The 21,195-nt window shown below is 38.1% G+C and overlaps 1 protein-coding gene across 8 annotated transcripts in view; it reads right to left on the reverse strand.

The window, feature by feature from the left end:
* Positions 1-80: 80 nt before the first annotated feature.
* WDR20 (WD repeat domain 20) overlaps positions 81-21,195 on the reverse strand; it is a 46,265-nt gene continuing 25,150 nt past the window's right edge. Inside the window, exons 2-5 of one of the 8 annotated variants that reach the window (XM_065635523.1) lie at positions 17,911-18,093; positions 12,122-13,399; positions 9,036-9,117; positions 81-1,024 (exon numbers count right to left, since the gene is read on the reverse strand). In XM_065635523.1, coding sequence (XP_065491595.1) covers positions 9,052-9,117; positions 12,122-13,399; positions 17,911-18,093 — 1,527 coding nt within the window. In that variant the 3' untranslated portion in view covers positions 81-1,024; positions 9,036-9,051. The other 7 variants (XR_010606268.1, XM_065635524.1, XR_010606269.1 and 4 more) reach the window with 7 other exon arrangements.

Below are 21,195 nucleotides of genomic sequence, written 5' to 3' on the forward strand. Positions count from 1 at the left end.
TGAGATATGTTTGAAAGGAATTTGTTCTACAAAGTTGAGATGATATTTCTGTAGCAAACATTTAATTCAACAAAGGATTGATTACATTAGAAGTGATGGAATTTGAACAGAAAGTAAACAAAATGCATATTCAAGATAGTTTAATATGTATTTTCTGAATTAGAAATATCACTTTCTTAAATGAATGAGAATTGCTAGTGTAATAATCCATTACTCCCCTCCCCCATCACTGAATTACATTATTTATACATATAATACAGAGCCGACTGCAGTTGGAAACAACAATATTAAAATAAATGTTTAATAGATACAAAGGTTCTTTTCTCCACAACATAGTTTTTCTGGTGTCTGGACACCAATTTTAAAGTAATTCTCTATTAGCATTAAACTATTTAAGTGCAAAACAAGTTTGTTTTAAAAATCTATGATTGCAGCATCCATCTTCCTGAATAACATTTTGAAGCCAGAAAGTAATGACTTTCATTTTCCATGAGTGCATTCCAGGCTGTCTTCTAGCCATCTCTGGTTAAAAAAGTCAGTGCAAAATAAACAATGGTGAAGTACTAGTTTAACCATTGAACTTACTTGAATTTAAGAAACATACTTTATTTTACACTATATATATATATAACACTTTTATTTATATATTTATAGAGAGAGATTAAATTACACTGGACTTGAAAAGTATAAAGAAAACCAAAAATGTTACTTTTTTCTGCAGCACCAAAGGAAGCATTTTTAATTTTTTTTAAATGCAAACTCTTCCTTGGGTGAGCAGCCTAGCAGTATTAGCTGTAATAAGAACTCATTACATTATTCCTTTGCAAATTACTATGTGATTCACATAACTCCATGTTTACACTCTACCACATTAGAATTTGTGATGCTCTTTGCCTGAAGAACAGCTCCTGGTTCCACTGCCATTACTTCTTGTCCTGTGTTCAGAGGTTTGCTAGCAGTAGTGTGATGGCTATACTACAGTTCCACTTGGAGAATTGGCCTGGTTTTGGGATGACAATAAACCCTGCAAACAAAGCAGTTTACATTAATCCAGCAAGAGAACCTGACATTGATTCTATAAAGTTCTTAGCCTGAAGCTAAAATGAGTACAACTTATTTTTACCATCACTTGCTTACTTGAGACATCAGCACCTTCTTTCCTACAACAAATCTAAGCCACTACTGTATCGGTCAAGCAGCACCAAAGAGCTTTCAGTAAGTAAGGAAGCGTGTGTGTTTCTGACACACGATGAATCTGATCGCAGCATTTGATTTAATCTACCTTGCATTCCGAGTCATGGTGAACTGTGAATCTTTAAAAATCATACACCAAAAATGTGATCAGCATTTTATTAGGGTAGCAACAAACAAACCTGTTCCAATATTGACAAGTTTGACACCTAACCTGATACAGGGAAACGCTCTGATCTCTTATATGCTATTGAATATTACAAGCTTTGAATAGAAAAATAGATTATCTAACCAAATATTTATTTTGGTAATTTTAAAAGAGAATGAAACACTGAGCAAGAGTTCAGTAAAGATTTCCCATCACAATTTAAGCTTGCATTCAGGAAAACCTTTTTTCCACCAGCTCACTTAACTATGTCACCATTCAAATAAAACGAGACTCACTTCATTTCAGACATAATCCCGCGACCGCGCAGCACCCCTGCCTACACGGGCTGCTGCGATCGATTAAGGCAACTACACCTTACAGACAGACACCAATGGATAGACTCCATTTCAGATTTACATAGAGTAGCCCCTTTTTAATCATTCACATAAAATCATAAATCAGACTTACGCAGGAAAAACTTAATATCAAAATACAATTTAGTCTTCTTGCGAAGGTCGATATTTAGTTTCAACAAGCGCCAGCAGGCTGAGGAGCACGACAGCAGCTAAGCTGGAAGCACAAAGGAGTTTCACGGTGCGGCCCCTCGCTGCGTAGGCACAACAAATGCACTTGCAGCGCTTCCTCTGAACAGCCACCACCGCAGGTTCTTACCTCAAAACTAAGATCCTGTGACTCAGATCCATCAAACTAGACAGGCTCAGGCAGCAATTAACACAATGGGGAATTAGGTCCCATCTTCAGAATCTACAGGAGCTCTTTCTTGCTTGGATCCAGGAGCTGGAAGGTCATGGCTGATGGAAGGAAACCCTGACCACCGAGGGCAGAGGTGGAAGGAGGGCTGGACTGGCTGCCTTCAAGTCATCAAGTTTCTACTAAAACCACAGTTCTTTGTAAAAAACATGTACCAGCTCAGACATGTGAAGAACCTAGATCCATTTGTAGGATTTATAGCAGACGGGGTGTGTATGTGTGTGTGTATGTATATGCACAGGCACACATTTAATATCGCATTTATATATAATAAGTTAACTTGGCACAATTTGGTGCTCTCGACAGATCACACCTGCAAGAAGTAGAACACTTTATTTTTCACTTGTTTATGTCGTGGATATCTGATTCAAACACTGCTGAGGTAGAGACTGAAGTGGGTTGGTCTTCAAACCTGATGGCCCTTCAGGATGCGCAAAGATACTGCATATTTCATGAGAAGAAAATAAAAAGTTTCCCAGTTATTAGTTATGGAACAGATGGTGAAGACAGAATTTTAAAGAAAACAACTGAGGCACTTCTGAAAATTTTTACCAAGAAAGTTGTGTTCTATAGTGCCGAAGATGAATCAGAACCCTACAGTTCATTACCAAAGCATTCTGCAGAAGTCTATTAAATCCGGCAGCAACTGGAAGGCCTTTCTTGCCAGAAAATTGCATCCACCAAACAGCTTTCAAGTACCCTGGAAAAAGGCATCCAAAGGTATTATTTTCAGCCTTTAATAAATCAGTGATCCAAACTGTTCATATGCAAATAGGTGCTTTATCAGCACACAGAAAGTACTACGGATGGCATAATACGAAGTGTTTGTCAGCGGGCTCATAACCACGCTCTACAGATCAGCGCTGTTCCAATATCAGATTTACACTGTAATCCAACCAATTGTTGGGAAGCAAAATGAAGAGTCATTCATTACCCTGCAACTCCTCTAGAAACAAGCAGCATGTACAGAAATTCAGTGCGGTGTCTTGTTCCCTATCAACAACCAGACACTGTGGAATTCAAGTTCCAAGACTGGGAACACGGAGTCGCCGAGTCCTGGATTCGTCTCCCAGGCACAAACACTCCCTGCTTTGAAAAGCACAAGTGCAGTGCAGGTGGCTCCAAGGAACTGAATACTCAGAACTCCTTCTATTTCAATCCTTGCTCTGAATTAATTCTATAATTCCAAGCGAGTCAGAGGAACACCAAAGCGGGAACAATCTCAACATCAATATCCTTGTGCTACTGCAAAGAGACATTTAAAAAACTTTGCAGGTACTGCCTTAAAACTTGACCAGGATATTCCAGAACTTCACTTTTGTGACAGAGATCAGAAATTTTAGTAGTTCTTCCAAGTACTTAATGTCAGAAGACATCTTAGACCTTAGATGTTAATAGAAAAAAAGCAAGAGTAAGAATTTGGTTTTTAGGCATAGAAGTTTTTACCAAAGTGGTGAGTGTTCTCAGTGGGTTTCGAGTAACAAAAAAGATTATATAGAATTTTGCCATTCCTTCAGAGCCTTTCAAGCAAGGCCATTTAAGAAGTTATGTTGGGTGTAACAGAGGAGAAAGCCATGTTAGAAACACAAGTGAGGGCTCAAAAACAGTTACAGTTTTGATACAAAAATCACTCTATAAGAGTCTGATCTGTAATACAAATGGTGTGGGACTAGAATATTTGTAAGCACATTCTCTGGGAATATTACAATGGACAAGGTTATGAAAAAATATAGAAAGCTCCTGCCTGTAAAAAAAGAATAAAGACACCAGACTTCAGTGCCTTCTGTGATGAAACCACCCAGATTAGTCAACCAGGTGGTAAAAGAGGGAACAAAAGCTGCAGCAACTTAAAAGCGCAACAGCAAAGCTGCCGAGTTTAACAGCCGCGACAGAAAACATGAACCGAGACGCAACAAGTGCGGATGTGCTGTGCGGTACCATGCAGCGGCTTAAAGTTTAAGAACTAACAGATCACACTGAGCAAGCAGCAGAAACAAATGGAGAGACTGTTGAAAAGTTTGGAAATAAATGCAGTCTTTTATTAGTAGTAGCATTTTGTCAGCAGGTGGGTCTAGCAGGGGGTGGGAAATGGAACAGTTACGAGACCCGAGTCAGGAACGTGGTGAAACAACCTTCATCAGCACCTCCGAGAGGGTCCTCCAAGCAGGTGCTACATCATCTGCCACCTTAAGAGAACTCCCTATGGCTGAAATGTGCTGCTTGGGCAGAGGCGGGAGCTGTTTTTCTCAGGTCAATTAGCAATGTGAGAGTATTGAACACAAACCACACCCACTGCTAGGGCTATTCCAAATATACGGGTTTTTTTTCCAAATATATGAAACACGAGGTTTCACAACAGAAATTAATTATATGAAAGATCAGCACGTAATTGCTGTATTAAAAAAAAAAAATCAGGATGATACTATTAAGTAGAAAAAAGCCATCAGTAGCTACTGAGTTAGTATTTTCTTCATACAAATTAGAACAGGATTAATTGGAGGCAAACATGCAGTTGCATGTAGTTTCACTAATCTAGATAATAAACTGCAAGTTTGGACACGAGCTGGATATGGGAACATGAAACGGCTCAGCTGACTCGGTAACTTGCTGGATATCAGAACTCTGCGTGTCTTTCCTGTTCTCTGTTTTGAAATTGAAAGGTAGAAAAAACAAAGCAAAGGGTCCAATGTAGCAACCAACCAATGTAAAAAAAAACAACAACAACCACCACCAAAAAAAAAAAAAAACCAAACAACAAAAACCAAACCAACCAACCAACAAAAACTAATACCACGAACAAACCCACCCTTTGGGGCACACGTAGTTTAAAAGGGCTCATAGTACACTAATGCAATTAAACCAATTTTAAAAATGGCTGAATTAATGAATGCCCATACAAAACCGGCACTGATTTGTTAAAACACTTCTGCTATTGCCAGTATACAAAATAATCAGAATTCATTATTTGAGGAATATTCCATGGGTTGTTTATTCTTGTCCGGAACTGAGATATTCCTGGTGTAATTTGAAAACGTAACCTGGACTGAGACCTTTGCTTGACAAGAGTCCACAGTCCGATACAGTATTTGAGAAATAATAATATGCTAAAAGAGAATGAGGTTTTTCACATTTATAATTCTGTAGTCAAATCAGCCAAACTGGTTTTAAGATTTGCATGAACAAAATCTCCAACAGTTTCTTATCCAAATGAATCAGCATTTATTAGCATAAGTCTCCAAGCTCCATATACTCACTAAATCAGATATTAATCTCTAACGGAGTCATCATATTAATTAACTGAGAATGTTCAGGGAAGTGCCTGCTGAACATTCACATAACATACTGAAGAGAAATATTTTGTATGAGATTTGGGAGGATACAGCAAAGATACCTGTCTTTACACAGTCTATACATTCCCTAAACAGACTTTGAAATACATTATTTGTCTTCCATTTGCCCCCCCCACCTTCTTTTATTCATTTTAACAGTGTTACAGAGAAGTAGGAATGTTTAAACCATTTGACACCAGATCTTGTAAAAGCCTGTAGGAGCATCGAGGAGGTTTCACTTGCAGCTTCTCTTCTGTGTAGATAAAGGAGTTTCTCTCCTCACATACACTTATCACCATTTTACTCATTGTCAACAAAAGAAAACCGAAGGCTGCTAGAAAACCAGCCAGCTAAAACTACCTAAAAATCTGTCTAGGGGTACTGGGCAAGATTACTTCAAGACTAGTATATGACTGGCAAATGGAAGACATGCATGTTCAAGAGAAAAAATAGATAAAGATGCAACTGCTTGTGTGCTGGGAAGCAGAAACGTGATCTGGCTTGAGCAATGGGACCTTAAGCTTCATTTAGGCAGCAAGGGCTCACGTGCTTAGAATGGTTGTTTCTCTAGCTTCCTCAGCCTACAAAAATCTGTAAGGTTTAACATGTTCAGATCAGAAAATAACAAAGTTGAGATAAACCAGGGAGAATGTCAGAGAAAAGCATATGACTTAAGGCAACCTATTTGGGTTAGTTGTAAAAGAAGTGTGATCTCAGCAGGAGAAGGAATGAGCAAAATTAATTTGATAAGGTGGATCGGTCCCTATCTAAAATCCAACTTCAACACCCAGAAAATAAAGTGATCGTACAAGTTATTTCCTTGACAAGCTTGTGCAATGTTATTAAATAAAGACAAACAAGATTACACGTCCATGTTCCCAGAAACCTTTTGCCCAAGTATCTTCTCTGGCCACAGAGCTTGTGGAGGTTTTGTTTGTACTCACACAGACTGTTGAGAGACTGGTCTGACCAACCAGTTCTTGCACCATTTGATATAACTGGATGTTCCCAGCAGCTTTCAGAAGAGATTTCATTTTGTTCCTGCATGGGCACTTGTTCTTAAACATACATACATGTTATATATAGACCACCATAGTGGTCAATCAATACCTTCTGAAGTACCAGAAAGTTCTCATGTTCACATAAGAAAGAATTTCCTCAGCTTTAGTCTACATAGTATTTTTGCCTAAGAGACAAAGAGAGTCCTACTTCAGTTGGACTTGGCCCAAAGTAACCAACTTTTTCAGTGAAATTTCTCAAAAATGCCTTTGAAACACTGGAGCAAGTCTCATTTGCTTGGCGCCTTCATTGCTTAGCACAGAACCACTGCTGCCAGGGTGACGCAATTCCTAGTCCACCAGATGGAAGGGCAACGTCTTAAGTCTTCGCTTAAACTGGTTCCAAGAAATTTTGCAACCAGTTTTAGACAAGTTTGGTTCTAGTTCAGACCGGTTTAGTTCTAGACTAGCCACAGCTTCTCTAGACAGAAAACATTTGAATCATCTGAGCAAGCCATGTCCTGAGGGACATTCGTCAGGCAAATGCCAAGATCTAGAGCTGGAACAAAGAACATTCCCTGCAGCAGAGTCCATGGAGGAAAGAGCTCCTGTAGAGTCCTAGAAGGAACCGCAATGCCCCGGCCCAGCTCCTGTTTGACAGGTAGGCAGAGAGAAGCCAGATACATCCATGTCCATGTTTTACTGAATCTGAGTTCAAGCAAGTTTGATAAGTGGTTTAATGAAGCATTCTATGTCATATTACTCTAGTCCTAAAAAAATAAATATGAGACACAACCTTATCAGCGAGATTTAAACATCAAAACATATGCATCGTCTTGAGATGAAATGAAACATTTACTCAGAGTAGGTTACAGGATGCGATCAACTTCTTATTTTAAAATATGGCAGGTTAACAGCTTTCATTGTGGCCATTTGTTCAGCACAGTATGATAGCGTACGACTACCTAAGGACTGCAAGATAAATTAAAACTCAAATGTGGAAAGGACTATCAAAAGTTATCTACATTTACAGTTCAATCACACATTTTTATTTAACATCAGTATACAGAGGACAACCCCAGCAAGTTATTTTGTAATGTCAAGTATTTAGTAAAGTTCTTCAGCTGTAACAGTGACAACAGAACAGCTAAAAATAAGCAGTATGAAACAAACATGATCTTCTTAAAATTATAAATATACCAACAATACTTCTTAAAGCTTAATTATTGCAACAGTTAAATTAACAATAGTTCATGTTAGAAAGGCTCTATGAAATTTATTCAAGTTGTCAAGAAATTAGATGGAAGTGTAAAAAGGAAATACATATGAATTTTACTTTTGATTTTCACTAAAGGTAGTCAATACAATTTTGTACAGTATCACCTAACACGTCAGTCTTGAACAAACTCCAGTATACAGAATTCATAAAATGCAGGAAAAAATTGTTTAATCTTTACATGTAAATTGACAGTAAATTAACTGACACAAATTTTATTATTGTAACATAAGCAGGTCAGCATTTTAAATATTAATTTAGTAGTTTTATGTTGTTAAAGGGGCAGACATATACAGTCATTCCAAGTACATAATCAAATTTTAAGAGGTGATAATCCAGAACATGGGTTTTCTAAAAAGTGTTTAGTAAAAGTCATGTTATTTCCTAATCCAGACATCCTCATCATAAAGCCTTTACAGGGTTATGATCTCTCCTGGCTTTACTGGAGCCACTACTCACACCTCCTCACACACGCGCACACACATTCCTTGCTATAAATATCACACCAGTGTACTAGGTTTAAATTCCCCCTGACAATGCGGGTATGCTATGTGCAACTTTGCCATTATGCACACTACAGAAAGCTTCAAATTTTAGCATGGTAACCTGAAGTCATATAGCTGTGTTTCAGTTTTACTATAATCATCCCTGAAGTTTATACAGATACCGTATCACGTTGAAAGAAATCTATTTGATAGTACTTAAATACCAGCAATTGAACTTCAATTGTAATGATGAAATGCTCCTTTCCACTGAGGAAGAATTAGTATGTATAGCTGCTCATCTCACTCAAATATAGTACATGAATGTTTAAGTACTTTCACTAAAACAGAAGTCATACTAAAACATGATACTGTACTACAATTGTAGTTAACTAGAAAATTCAAGGATGTTATAATTTAAGTCTAAGTTTTCCTGTACAATAAGTCAAATAAATAAATTCCATGTGCACTTGTTTTACAAAATGGTAGCATGTTTATCTTGCTAGGTTATACACTGCCATTTCACCTGCTCACACTGCCGCCCAATCTTACCTTGAGCTTTCTCACAAAGGTAACAACTCATCAGCAACTTCCATTCAGATAAAACGGAGTCCCCGTACAAGGTGGTGAACACTTAATTCTAAAGTCAAACGCAGAAATCACATAGATAGTTCCTCTGATCATTAAGTTAAGAGAAAACTTGTTTTGCATATCCAGGTACCACTTTGGTTTTTCAGAGGTTTTGTGGATTTTTTTTTTCTATTTTTTTAAAATTTAAATGCTTCTGCGGGTCATGTAATTCAGTTTGAAGTAGCTATAAAGATAGCACATGAAGTTTACCTTGGTTCCCTTAAAATTATTTTTCTATGTTTTCAGATTCATCCAACAGTTCTATAATCCCATTCAGGTTTCCCGTCAGGGCCTGGGAAAGACAAGGGGGAGAGGCAGCAGCTCATTGTCACCATGTTGAGAAGAAAGTTCATACTCTTGTTAAGGCAACCTATTTTTCTCATCACCCTGAACTTTCTTCCACAGAAACAGGCTAACACAAAGTGAGCGTAAAAAAAAATTGAAACTAACCAACCCTGAGCCTCACTCAACTTGTTTCTAATTGAGTTTTGCCATTCACTTCACCTCACTGACTGGGAGTTGGTACTAGAGCTGGGGAAGTGCAATGCAAGGATGGCAGATCCAGTGAGGAAGCTCAAGGTATGATCATCTGCACACCGAAGCAATAATCTGGGAAGTTTATAAACAGTCGGGACACTCTAAGCGCTGTACAGCCCATAAGATTTCATAAGGATCACAGCTGAAGAGATATTTCTGGATTTTTTTTCCACTAAGGGCAGCACCAGCCCAGCCAGAAAAGTGAAGAGAACTTGTCATACACTGTCCAATTATCCAGCACGTCTTTTGAGGGCTGTTAAAAATGAGAGGGAAAGGTAGCGCTGGCTCAATGGAAATTCCATTAGACACTGCAAGCCTGCTTCAGTTTTCCATCCAATCCCTTCCCTAGGCTGGCAGTGGCAGGAATTTAATGAAGGCCTTTTGAGGCAATGATGGAAAAAACAGCAAGACTCGGAGGCTTTCACTCCAGAGTTGGCAGACAAAAAGTGACAGAGTTTTAAGATCACTTGGAGACCCATATTTCAAAAGGAAGACTAGAAATAGCAGCTTTAAACCCTAGAGTAATGGGATAGCCTAGGATAAAACAGCTGGCGAAACAGAAATGAATGGTATATAACCCAGTAAGAAAGACATTACCATGAGTGTTTTATACTTTGACAATTTTCATTAAATAAAATTATTAAGTGCTTTCCTATAAACAAAAAAGATGCTCATAATGTCCTTCTGGCACAAATATTTTCCTATCAAAGCCCTGTAAACATGTCACCAAAATTTAGTTTTTACCAGCAGAGTGAGCTCACTAGAAATGCAAGTGAAAACAGAAGAACAAATTCATTGAAAATTTCTAAGTAAATACTTCCTAAACAATATGGCATTTACATCAGTGTGCAATATATTAATTTTGAAAATGATAACTCAGTATGAAAATTACTTACCTGTAATTAAAGTTTTCCATATTGGCCAATACATAAATCCTGATTTTTGGTACTGCATACTTTATCTCTGAAATATTTGAAATGTCATATTCCAAATCAAAGTCAATATACAAAAATATTTAAGTTATACCCACTCTAACAAAACCCACCTCAGCCACTGAAAAATCAATTCAACAGTGTAGTGTTTAGTTGTATGCAAAGGAGTTTTAGAACAAAAAGAAAATACAGGTCACAACAGAAATCTGAGGCACTGCTGTACACGTATAAAGTTAATTCATAAGAAATGTGAATTGCACTGAGTCACAGAAGCAGTAACAGCTTTAGTATTTTCATTTAGGACAAACATTTTAAATAGTTTAGTGTTTGGAAAGGTGCTTGCCTTTTTTTTTTTTCCCCTCTCCTTAAATTACTGCTGGATTTGTAGTTCTCATGCAAAAAAAAAAAAAAAAAACAAAAACCACACACCACCTTTAATGTAATACCCTCCTCCCTTCTTCCCAGGAAAGGGTTTACAATTTTTAGGTTTAGATTCAACCTTTAAATATGCATTAAGATGCAGAGCAGACATAGCTCTCCATGTTATGGCAAATTCGATAACATCTGAAAAAAACCTACATTATACAACCACTTTTAAGAAAAATTATTCAGCTTAACTTAAAAGTTTATGGCAATGAAGATATGGTATATAAATATATACAGTACCTCTGCTTCAAAAGTCAGATTTATGAACTAAACGGTTATAACCCAATGAACATTAGATTTTTACTTAGGTTGTCCAATGTGGCAGTATTCAGGTGTTACCAGATTATTTCTTTTTCTTTAGGTGGTAACCTACATTCCCTTTCAGAAATTTTCACAAAAATAACGGTCCTTTTTGCTAGATCAACTCTGGTAATGTTTTCATAGCTACATTCCTTTAAAATGTTGCTGGCCAAAGCTATCATAGCACAAAGTACTTTTTAATAATATAATCACCACGTTTAGCTTCATTGAAAATTTAGCTTTCTATACTTTGGACGGAAGAAAAATAAAGTTTTATCTGTATTCAAGTGCATTAACAAAAATAATTAAAACTAGTGATCTATTTTAAAGAAGGTTCAACTGATAGAACAGGCACCACCAAAAAGCATGAGCTTGTCGATGACCAAATTGCCGAAGAAAACTGAGTGACATATAACACTGAAACTTTGAGAAAGCTTTGCGTGATTTTCCCTAACTTAACAAATACAGAAATCCAGACCTGGCTAAAATTAGAGTTCCTTGATAATACTGACTCACAATTTCAAAAGCATAAACTACAGTCAGTAAAGGGCTCACAAATCCGTGCATAAAATAGCTGATGTTTTAATAGGAAGAGGTTTTACATTAATGGCAGGCCACCACAGAAAAGTATGGAGGAATGAAACACTTTGGTTTTAATTTTTTCAGAGGCTCACATTTCTCATTAGACTTAAAAGCAGCAGCTTTTCATAAGCTACTCTCATTGGGAGCGCGTACTTTGTAAAAAACATTAGAAGGATTATAATTATTTTAGTGATTGACAGGTTTTACTTCAATTTTTACATAAATAGCTTTCACCATATCGTGGTTATGCTTAAGTATAAGAACACTGATCAATAGTTTAGATGCACAGTATTTATTTCTTCTGCTGGAAGGCAACTATACTTAATAATTGTATCCAAGACACTTCAAATCATTCAGAAATATGGCATGCAGTATCCAAAAGTATGGCTCTGAGGATTTTTTTTTTTTTTTTTACATTAAGCATAAAGAAATTTTATATTCAACATTCATTTATATTTCAAGAAAACTACCTATTCAGAGTTCTAGTTCTTTGATGCAGCATTAAGGATTAAAACTTACCACTTTACCAGGCCTTGCCCATGTGCAAATAAATCCCTCCTGACAAGCAGTGACTATACAGTCTTCAAGAAAAATTAACACAGTCAGTCTTTCATGTGCTATCTTTTTACAGATAAGAGGCTCTAACAAGGGAACATCTTCCATTCGGGGACAGAGAGGTGTTCCCAAAGTTTTAGCTGGGTCCGTTTTGGTTTTAGTAACTAGGTTCAGTTTGTCACTGCTCTTGCTAGATATATGTCCCATGCTATGATTTCTCTTGTGATCTTTTTCATGGTGTCTTTCCTTCCGATCGTGTAGCGATAAGGTTGCAAATTTACTAACGCCAGAAGCAATGGCACCATCCATGACGCTGCTTTTACTGCCAGCATTTGAGACTGCGGAGTGCGGAAGGCTGTTGGAGCGTGGAAGAGGAGGGGGTACAGAGTTTCCAGGTGTTGTGATACTGTTTCCGTTACTTCCCGGGTTAGTTCCACCACTTCCAGCAGGTGGACTTGTGGCATTCATGACATTTGTATGTGTCCTTGCTCTTGAGAGGGGTTGGTGGGGGAAGAGGATATCTTCTGTGAGATCCCACAAACAGAGCTGCGTGTCCTGGCCTACTGACCCAAATCTATACGTAACACTTACTGGACGACTGTCCGTAGAGTTCCTTTTGGATAGCCTAGATTGCGTACTATTCGCTCGATCTCTGCCAAAATGAAGGTCTTGGAAATCCTCATCGCTTCCGCTAAATTCCATCGGGTCACTCTCTTCTACACTAGTGGTATATGGATCAAACGCGACAACACTGACCCACGATTTATGGCCGTGGCCTCTCGCTATTACTCGACAGTCCACGAAAGACCAAACTGTTACCAAGTCATCCTCTCCACCTGTCACTATGTATTTCCCGTCGGGACTCCAACACACACAGAGCAGTCCTCCAAAGTAGCTTTTCATTGTACCATGCAATTCCACTGAATCAAAGTTAAACACACGAAGAAAACCATCCTGGCTCACACACGCCAAGAACTTCCCATCTGGGGAAAAGGCAAATTCATTCAGGGCACCCTCACCTACTGTCCATTTAAGCAGAGGGTTTCTTGTGGATTTACTCTTGCAAGTGTGAACTGCGAAACTTTCTCCTTGTTTAAGTAGCTGGTAGTGCGGGGCTGTGGTACCACAAGTGTGCTCCACGTTATACAAGTACATATTGCCACTGGAATGAGCTACTAGGAAAAGGCTTTCCGAACCTGGTACCCATTTTACACAGGTTACTCTGGACTTGTCTATTAGTCTCTGTGAAAAACAAAGAAGATACACATCAGAAAGTCTGAAAATTAACGTTTTAATTATTAACTGTAAATCTGAGCTTACTGGGGAGGATGGGGAACAACACGACCAAGGTGAACTCAGCTTTCTAGAAAGGAGCTATGTTATCATATTTGCAAAAACTTATCATCTTATCAAGCACTGAAGAGGAAATTATTTTTAGACAACGTGCTACCAAAGGTTATTATTAAGGTCCAGTCACATTGCACAAAGAACACACTTCAATCAAGCCAATCTGTTGTTATGAATCTAAAGGTAGTGTTCTTAGGTTTATTTTTCATTGTGAAGATTGAAGAGCATGAAAAGGAAACAATCAAGAAAACACAGAATGAGCTAAAGGGGAAAAAGGCAGTTACTTGTCTGTACTACACGGGTTACAAATCAACAACAGTAAATTTAGGCTATGGTTTCATCTGAAATCGCAAATAAAATCCATCCTCTGGCAAAGAAAAAAAAAAAAAAAAAAAAAAGGCTTGAGGATGAGGAGCCTTTACCAGCTTTTACTGATTCAGGGAGCAAAAGCCACATACACAGTGTCCCTGTTATCATGGGGCTGGAAAGTCAGTAGCTAAATGCACACGGTTCACCCAATTCAGAAGGCACCACATACTCTTCATCTTGGAATCCCCACCCTCCAATTACTTTTCATTCATTAGCCAAGGACCTGTCAATTCCATCAGTTACCACCTGATTAAGAAGTTTCCTTAAAAGAAAAACATTTTAACAGAGTCCATCATTGCAAAAGAATGAACACACATATTAAACAAACATTCCTGATCATAACGTCTACAATGTTGTAAGAACCAAGAAATGAAGTTTGACTTCTTGAATTTGCTAGCGTAGTTCTGATGGGCTTCTAAAACTTACTAAACCAGCCATGGCACCACTGAACTGCAACTTGGAGACAATTCTTTACAAGCACATTCAAGATTTGCATTTGGTATGGATTGATTACAGGCTGAAAGAAGAGCTGAGCTACACAAAAGGCAAGAATGCAAATACAAAGAACTACTAGAAAAAGTTACAAAAGCACTAAAAAAACAAAGCAGCAAAAAAAAAATCCCCTAAACATCTTGCTATGCTCTCTATCACAAAAAACCCCCCCACACCCACAAACTAATGGATAATACATGGACTATTATCCATTCTGGGCCTGTGACTATCACTGGAAAGCAGCACCTTGTCACTGTAGACTAAACTTTTGTGTATACTTTTGCTGCTGCCAACCTCAGCATAAGACCAGGAAGGCTCTTCTGTAATTTCTCATCGGTTAAATTAGCCATGTTGTTCTTGAGAGCCGAGAGATATAACTTTTTTCCTCAAATGCAGTAGTTTTAAAGTAACATATTCTTAGCCTCTGTTGCAAGATTTAAAATAGCTGGTCATGTGTTCATTGATATCTATCATTCACGTCTCAGTAATGATGATATCAGAAATATTAGACAGAAAGTTACCTGGTACATACCAAGGGAATATGGACAGGGAACATCAGCCCTTGCTTTTAGGCAACAGTCTTCTCGTTACAAAACTACCACTAATATGGCAACAAAGTGAAATTATAATACTTGCTTGCTCTACTGAAGCAGCTCAACCTGACATACAACCTCTACTCGTAAGAGCAGTTGCTCAACTTTTACACTAGAAATGGCATTTTAAGTCCATAGTCATATTGGGTACACGACCTTAAACACTGTACAGAAATCCTGCAAACCTGATCTTTACCGCAAGGAGGTTTTGAGTAAAACAGAACATTGCAATCCGCAATGAGAACAGATGAGCTCGGAGACAAGATGCAGAGAGACTTCAAGCTGATATGTAGCAAGCGACTACAACTCATACCCTTCTCAACCAGCAGAGCTTTAAATTCAGCAGGAAGATAAAACTCTGAAGTTATGACTTTCTGAAGTTTTAAAAGCTTCCAACTGGCCTCACACAATGCTGCAGCACAACAAAACAAGACCTGAAGTCAGTATGACTGGCAAATGCATCACAAGAATAGACTGAATGCAGAATCAAGCAAATCAGTGGAGCAGCTGGGATAAGGAGCTTATGTTCAGTTTAGTGAAAGAATAGTAAGTGAAGGAACTTCAGTCACCACTCAGCAAGACAAGCCAAGTAAGATTATCTCGGTAGCCGTGTTTTGAACAAGCTTGAAGGGACAAAATTATAGGCCACAAAGGCATGAAAAAAACAAGGCAATCAACGAATATACACTAAGGTCTGAGAAAGTGCTTTGGCAACACAGGTACAGGAAAAGTTGATTAGGAAAAAATGCAGACTAAGGCTTTTGTTTAAATAATAATTTTTTAAAAAGCATTAAAAAATAAACAAAATTTAATTGACTCTGTCAAATCTGTCAAAAGATGTAAATACTCATTTAGACCACCCTCTGTCTATGAAGACATGTTTATTCTCAAACACGATCTAAACTCTAAATATATTCAAAACCCAACAGGCATCTTCATCTTGAAGCAAATGAACTCGCTCAAACATCGATGCTCACTGATGTTTCTCTGAAGTGGCTTTTAGATACAACCCAGAACTTCCAAACAAGTCCAGGACAAACTTCAATACTGTAACTGATAGACTAAAAATATAGAAAAGTTTTAGAATTGATTGCAACTACAGATAAGATCAGTGTAGGAAACAAGAATTTGTCATTTAACTCTAGCCTACTGCGCAGGTAGTTTTAGTAGCAGCGAGCAAATCCTTATGTTAGGTTTGTAGCAAATAGATCATCTCCACTGAACTGTCAAAGGATGTATTCCCAGCAGCAAAGTAATGCTGGTTATAGCACAGAGAAAAGACAATACTGTCTAATGGAAAGTGGCTTCAGTGTTTCCATCGTCTGTGAACTACCACAGGAACTATTCAGCCTGCAATGCAGCTTTACGCTTTAGACACTGGACAGTAACCAGCATCAAGGCATGTACACATGCATCAGACCTGTATGTAAGTATTTCAGCAGAAGTTTTTCTCAAAGCAACTATTGTTCATCTACAAGGGTGGGAACTGCTCTGTGATATGAAACTCTAGCTATTTACAGTATTTCTGCTGCCACTTGTAATACTTACACTATTATCACACAGGCAGAGCTGCACTTACGTAAGTAACTCATATCCACATTAGCACCCCAAGGGGCAAAGTTGCACCGGTGAAAAAGTTTAGGGTGCTCTGGTTTGGGGTGGGTTGTAGGTTTTTTTTTTTGGGGGGGGGGGGGGTGGTGTGCTAGTGCAGGGGGAGGGGTGTTAGGACAATGCTAAAATGAACATTTCAGCTACTTAGAGGTTTCTACCAGAGTACTCCAGCGCTGTTTCCCACTCAACACATGCAGAGAAAGAGAACAGGTGGGAAAAAGGCCAAGCAAAAAGAAAAACACCTCTCTTCTGATTTAGATGTAGCTACTTTTAGAAAGCTGAGGAGGAATTAGACAGTCCTAATTACAAAACATCCCCATTGAGAACAATACTTCAATCTTCCTTGCACAGAGCAAGGCAACACATCTCTCTAAGGTGGGAAAGATATGCTTGCTCAGTTTGAAAGCTGAACAAGGCTTAGCTTCATCTGCAGAGCTCTTATCCAGATTTGAAATTTGAAAAAAGACGATACCTGAAAAGCTCTTTGCTATTATCCCCACACAATTCACCCGCAGAAAAAAAAAACACACCCAAAAACCAAATCATACCCCTGCAAACTGCTCAAATTCCCATAGCTTATCATTTGCAGAAAATGCTGTCTGAAGTCATATCAGTTACCAGATTTCTTTCCTTGACAGCATCCAGACACTTACTCTTCTAAGAATGCCAATACTACCAGAAAATCAGAGCCAGTGGTCTTGTAACTTGGCATTAGTCCCCCCCCATACTACTCCCTTCTTTCTTTCCTTATTGCACAGCAGCACTAAAAGCAGATGGAGAGTTTCTTCAAGGAACATAACACAGCCAAGACCTAATAAGCCTTCAGCTTCTTCTATGCAGCACTCAGCTTGATATCCCAGTTTTCCCCATGTAAGTCTTTAGTAATTCTTGATATAGACAGTTTCTGCTGTAACATCCTGACTATAAAGATTGGTATTTTTACCTTATTTACTATTTTCATCATGTTAATTAAATAGGGGCTTAAACGTTCTCTTCTTCATTCAGAACCAGAATCTGCAGAAACAACTGACGATAGAGCATATGCAGCAACATTTAGAATTGTAGACCTTTTTTCTATCAATTAATTGTCATTAACTCTAGTTACTGTATTACCCAAACTAGAAAGTCCTAATTTTTCATCTTAATGCCCAAAAGATTTCTTCATGAATAACATTTCTGTGTTATGCCAAGGTATGCCAAGCCAATGAAACAGCTGAAAAACAAAGGTAGCGGCTGAATGATAAGCTATATATAGGCAGAGACATCTACAAAACTTCGAGAACCTAGGATCTTTAATACCACAATTACACTGCATGCAACAATGTTAAGATTTCTACTTACTTCCTCATTAAATAATTTGCTAGTTTCTTTTTTAATAGGGTCTATAAGTTGGACCTGGCCTGCAGAGAAGCCCACTAGAAGAGACACACTTTCTGCTGTGGCTGTTAAGTGATTGAAGTCATGGCATGTAGGTTGTGTTCCTTTGTATATCCTTTTGTCTATTGGTTTACTCAAGTCCGCAGCCTGCAAAAAGAGCAAACAGAATTAAGACAGTTTATCACAATGTGTGCACATAACCAGTTCTCTTTGCAAATAATGTTTATACTAAGCAACCATTTATGCACTCACAAAACCCTACTTTAAAAAGCAGCTTTGTATTTATCAAAGACAACCAAGATAATGTCAAACGGCTTACCTTTTCATATAATGCAATGCTTGTGTTTTTTAATTTTGCTAAACACTATAACCACCATAGCCTTTGCAACTACATTACGGGACAAACCAGTGACAACCAACCATTCGGCAACACAAAGGCTCCAGTGAGTTCAAGATCAACCTATTCCCAGAAGGCTTCTCCTACCTGCAGAGGTATTCCATCAACAGAGACAACGTACCTTCTACTTTCCCAGTAGTAGCAGCTTTCTCACTACTGAGTCCGCCCAATTTTGGACTAAAAATAGCATATTCTCAATCGCCTGATTCTTGTACTGTAAGCCTACCCTTTTATAACAGGCAAACATAAAATATTGGTCTCATTAAAAAAAATGATCAGCTAGATCCTAGGAGAGCATTTTCTAGGAACACTAAAGATGTTGGTATTGTGATTATAAAATACATTTTAAGCTATTAAGCTACAAAGTAATTGTTCTTCTGACACTGAACAAAGAATTCAAATATAGCTTAGACAAAATAAGTGCTAACAGAACTGAGGAATTTCAACATAAACAACTGAAGATCCAGCACTAAAGTGTCAGAATAATCAAAAGGAACAGAAAAGCAATTTAAAATGCTCTCGGTTGTATAACTTGTGTTTATCCCCATATCACTGAACAGACAACCTAATCTTTCATCATCCAGAGATTAAAACCAACACATTTAATATGCAAGATCATACATCAGGTTCGACTTTTTTTTTTTTTTTTTTAAAATCCTCCCTATTTACTCGATTCAGAGTCTGTAATTAGAAAACTGCAGATACTCAACAATACCACAATCCTGAGATGCAGCTGTGATTTGGGACTCAGATTCTGATATCTACTTTTTCAGTATTTTTAGTCAGAGGAAATCAGGCCAGCAATATAAGAAATAAAACTTTGAGGAAGAGGACAAGCTTCACATTAAAAAAATTGCTCCAGCATACTAAGCCTTTGAGGATGACGTCTAAAGAGCAGCAAACCCTTGGTGTGCATGGAGCCACACAGACAGAAACTAGACCTGACAGTAGCGAAAAATCATAACCAGCTACACAGTGAATCATGTCAGGTGAGCTATTTCCAAGGCAAATTTAACTACAGGATATACACGATAAGTATACATACACAAAAATATTAAAGTTGCACTTATGTTTTGGGGAATACATTATAAATCAGCTAAATCAGGTGTATGGCCTCATGTTTGAAAACTCCAAAATGAGATGATGTATTCCAGCTTCTAAAGTCAGCAAATTAAAAAGTTATTCTCCAGAGCCAAGAGATCCATTATAAGCTAAAAAAGAATATTAGCAATTCCTCTTCAAGGAGAACTTAAATAGAATACTAGCTCTACTGGGAGATGATAGGATAAGGCACATGCCTACCAAGGAGCATTCACAGACACATGTACACCTGTAATTTGAAGCTGAAAGCTCGAATCCTAGAGGCTGTGCAGTTCTTATGCAAGATTCCCTTGTCCTGTATCACTAGAAAATAACTGATATCAAGAGGTAACTCTCGAAATCGAGGTAGCTTTTCTAACTGGAAGACCATTCTTCAGAAACATATAGATGCTTTCTGTACCTCAAACACAGAGTTACCAAGGTTAACCTATGAGACATGAGATTGCATCCTCTGGACAAAAGTTCCAGCAGGACCCAATGGCTAAGAAGTAAATGACTAAAGTAAATAGAACTAGGCCTGAATCCTGTTGAATGATCAGAGAACCAGAGACTCTTCCAGCCAGCAGGAAACACAGGTATTCCCAGGTTATTCTCCTTCTGAATCTCACTGTCCTTTTAAGCAGCAAAGAATCAACAGGTGGCTATTTTCAGATTGGAACTACACCTTGCTCTTTTGTCTGGTTGAGGTTTTATATCAATAGCTTTTGTTGTCCAACAAATTTTGTGTGACTGAAGTTCCCCATCTTCTGAAATTGTGTGATAACAGATCTTGCAAGACGTGAAATTCTGATAAATTAAATCTAAGTGCAGACTTCACTGTGCTTGTTCTAGCTGTTCTCTGGGAACCAGATGGCAGTGACAATCTGTCAGAACTTAAATGGAGTATGAATAAACTAACCCAACCCAGAATTACCAGGCTTCTACTGACAGGGATGCACCACCTTTTATTTACACGCAGCTAGTGTTCTCGGTTATCATATAGCTGTCCCATCGAGATGAAATCAAACCTACAAGCACAAAAGTTATCTTTTGCTCCTGATCTCTCTTAACTGAAAGGGTAGAATTAACGAGCGTAAGAACTAGGAGACATTTTCTTTCTTTCTGCACAGTTAAGGGTTGCTACTGGATTTTGGTAAGAACAAGAAAAGCGCTTACTCACAAAATTCAGCCATGCCTGAGACTCAGCATTTCATTAGCTCACCACTAAGTACATTTGCTATAGCTGTTTTGTGGAAGATTTGATTTTCAGAAAAGAGCTTTTACATTAGATCCAAGTCCATGACTGTCAAATCCTATGATATGACACTATTTACTGAACAAGGTGATCTGAACTGCCCCCTTCTCAGAGGAACGGTGATGTACTTTGAAAGAGAACAGAAAGATCTTGCAATTAAGTATTACCAAACATGAAGGTTAAAAGCACAGGATCAGGCACCCTTACCCCTGCTTGAGCTGGCAGCAAGGTATTTGTATGCTTCTTGTCCCAATCCCTTTAAGATTTTATTATGAAAAAACACTCAGCACTGTTACAGCCTGTCCACTTTGAGAAACATATTCCATTGTGAATGATTCATGATGAGATCAACACTTTGTAATCATGACTGAAAGAAGGTCGGGGCATCTAATGCAAGGTAAAGAATCAATACCATCCCCCCTTCAAACAAAAATCTGTGCAAGCCACTGAAGTACTTCTTAGCTAATCAAGACTCTGGCACCAGCACCTCGGCCAACTGATACCTGCGTTAGAAGTC

This window comes from Caloenas nicobarica, chromosome 5, assembly GCF_036013445.1.
Source record: "Caloenas nicobarica isolate bCalNic1 chromosome 5, bCalNic1.hap1, whole genome shotgun sequence".
Classification (NCBI taxonomy): domain Eukaryota; kingdom Metazoa; phylum Chordata; class Aves; order Columbiformes; family Columbidae; genus Caloenas; species Caloenas nicobarica.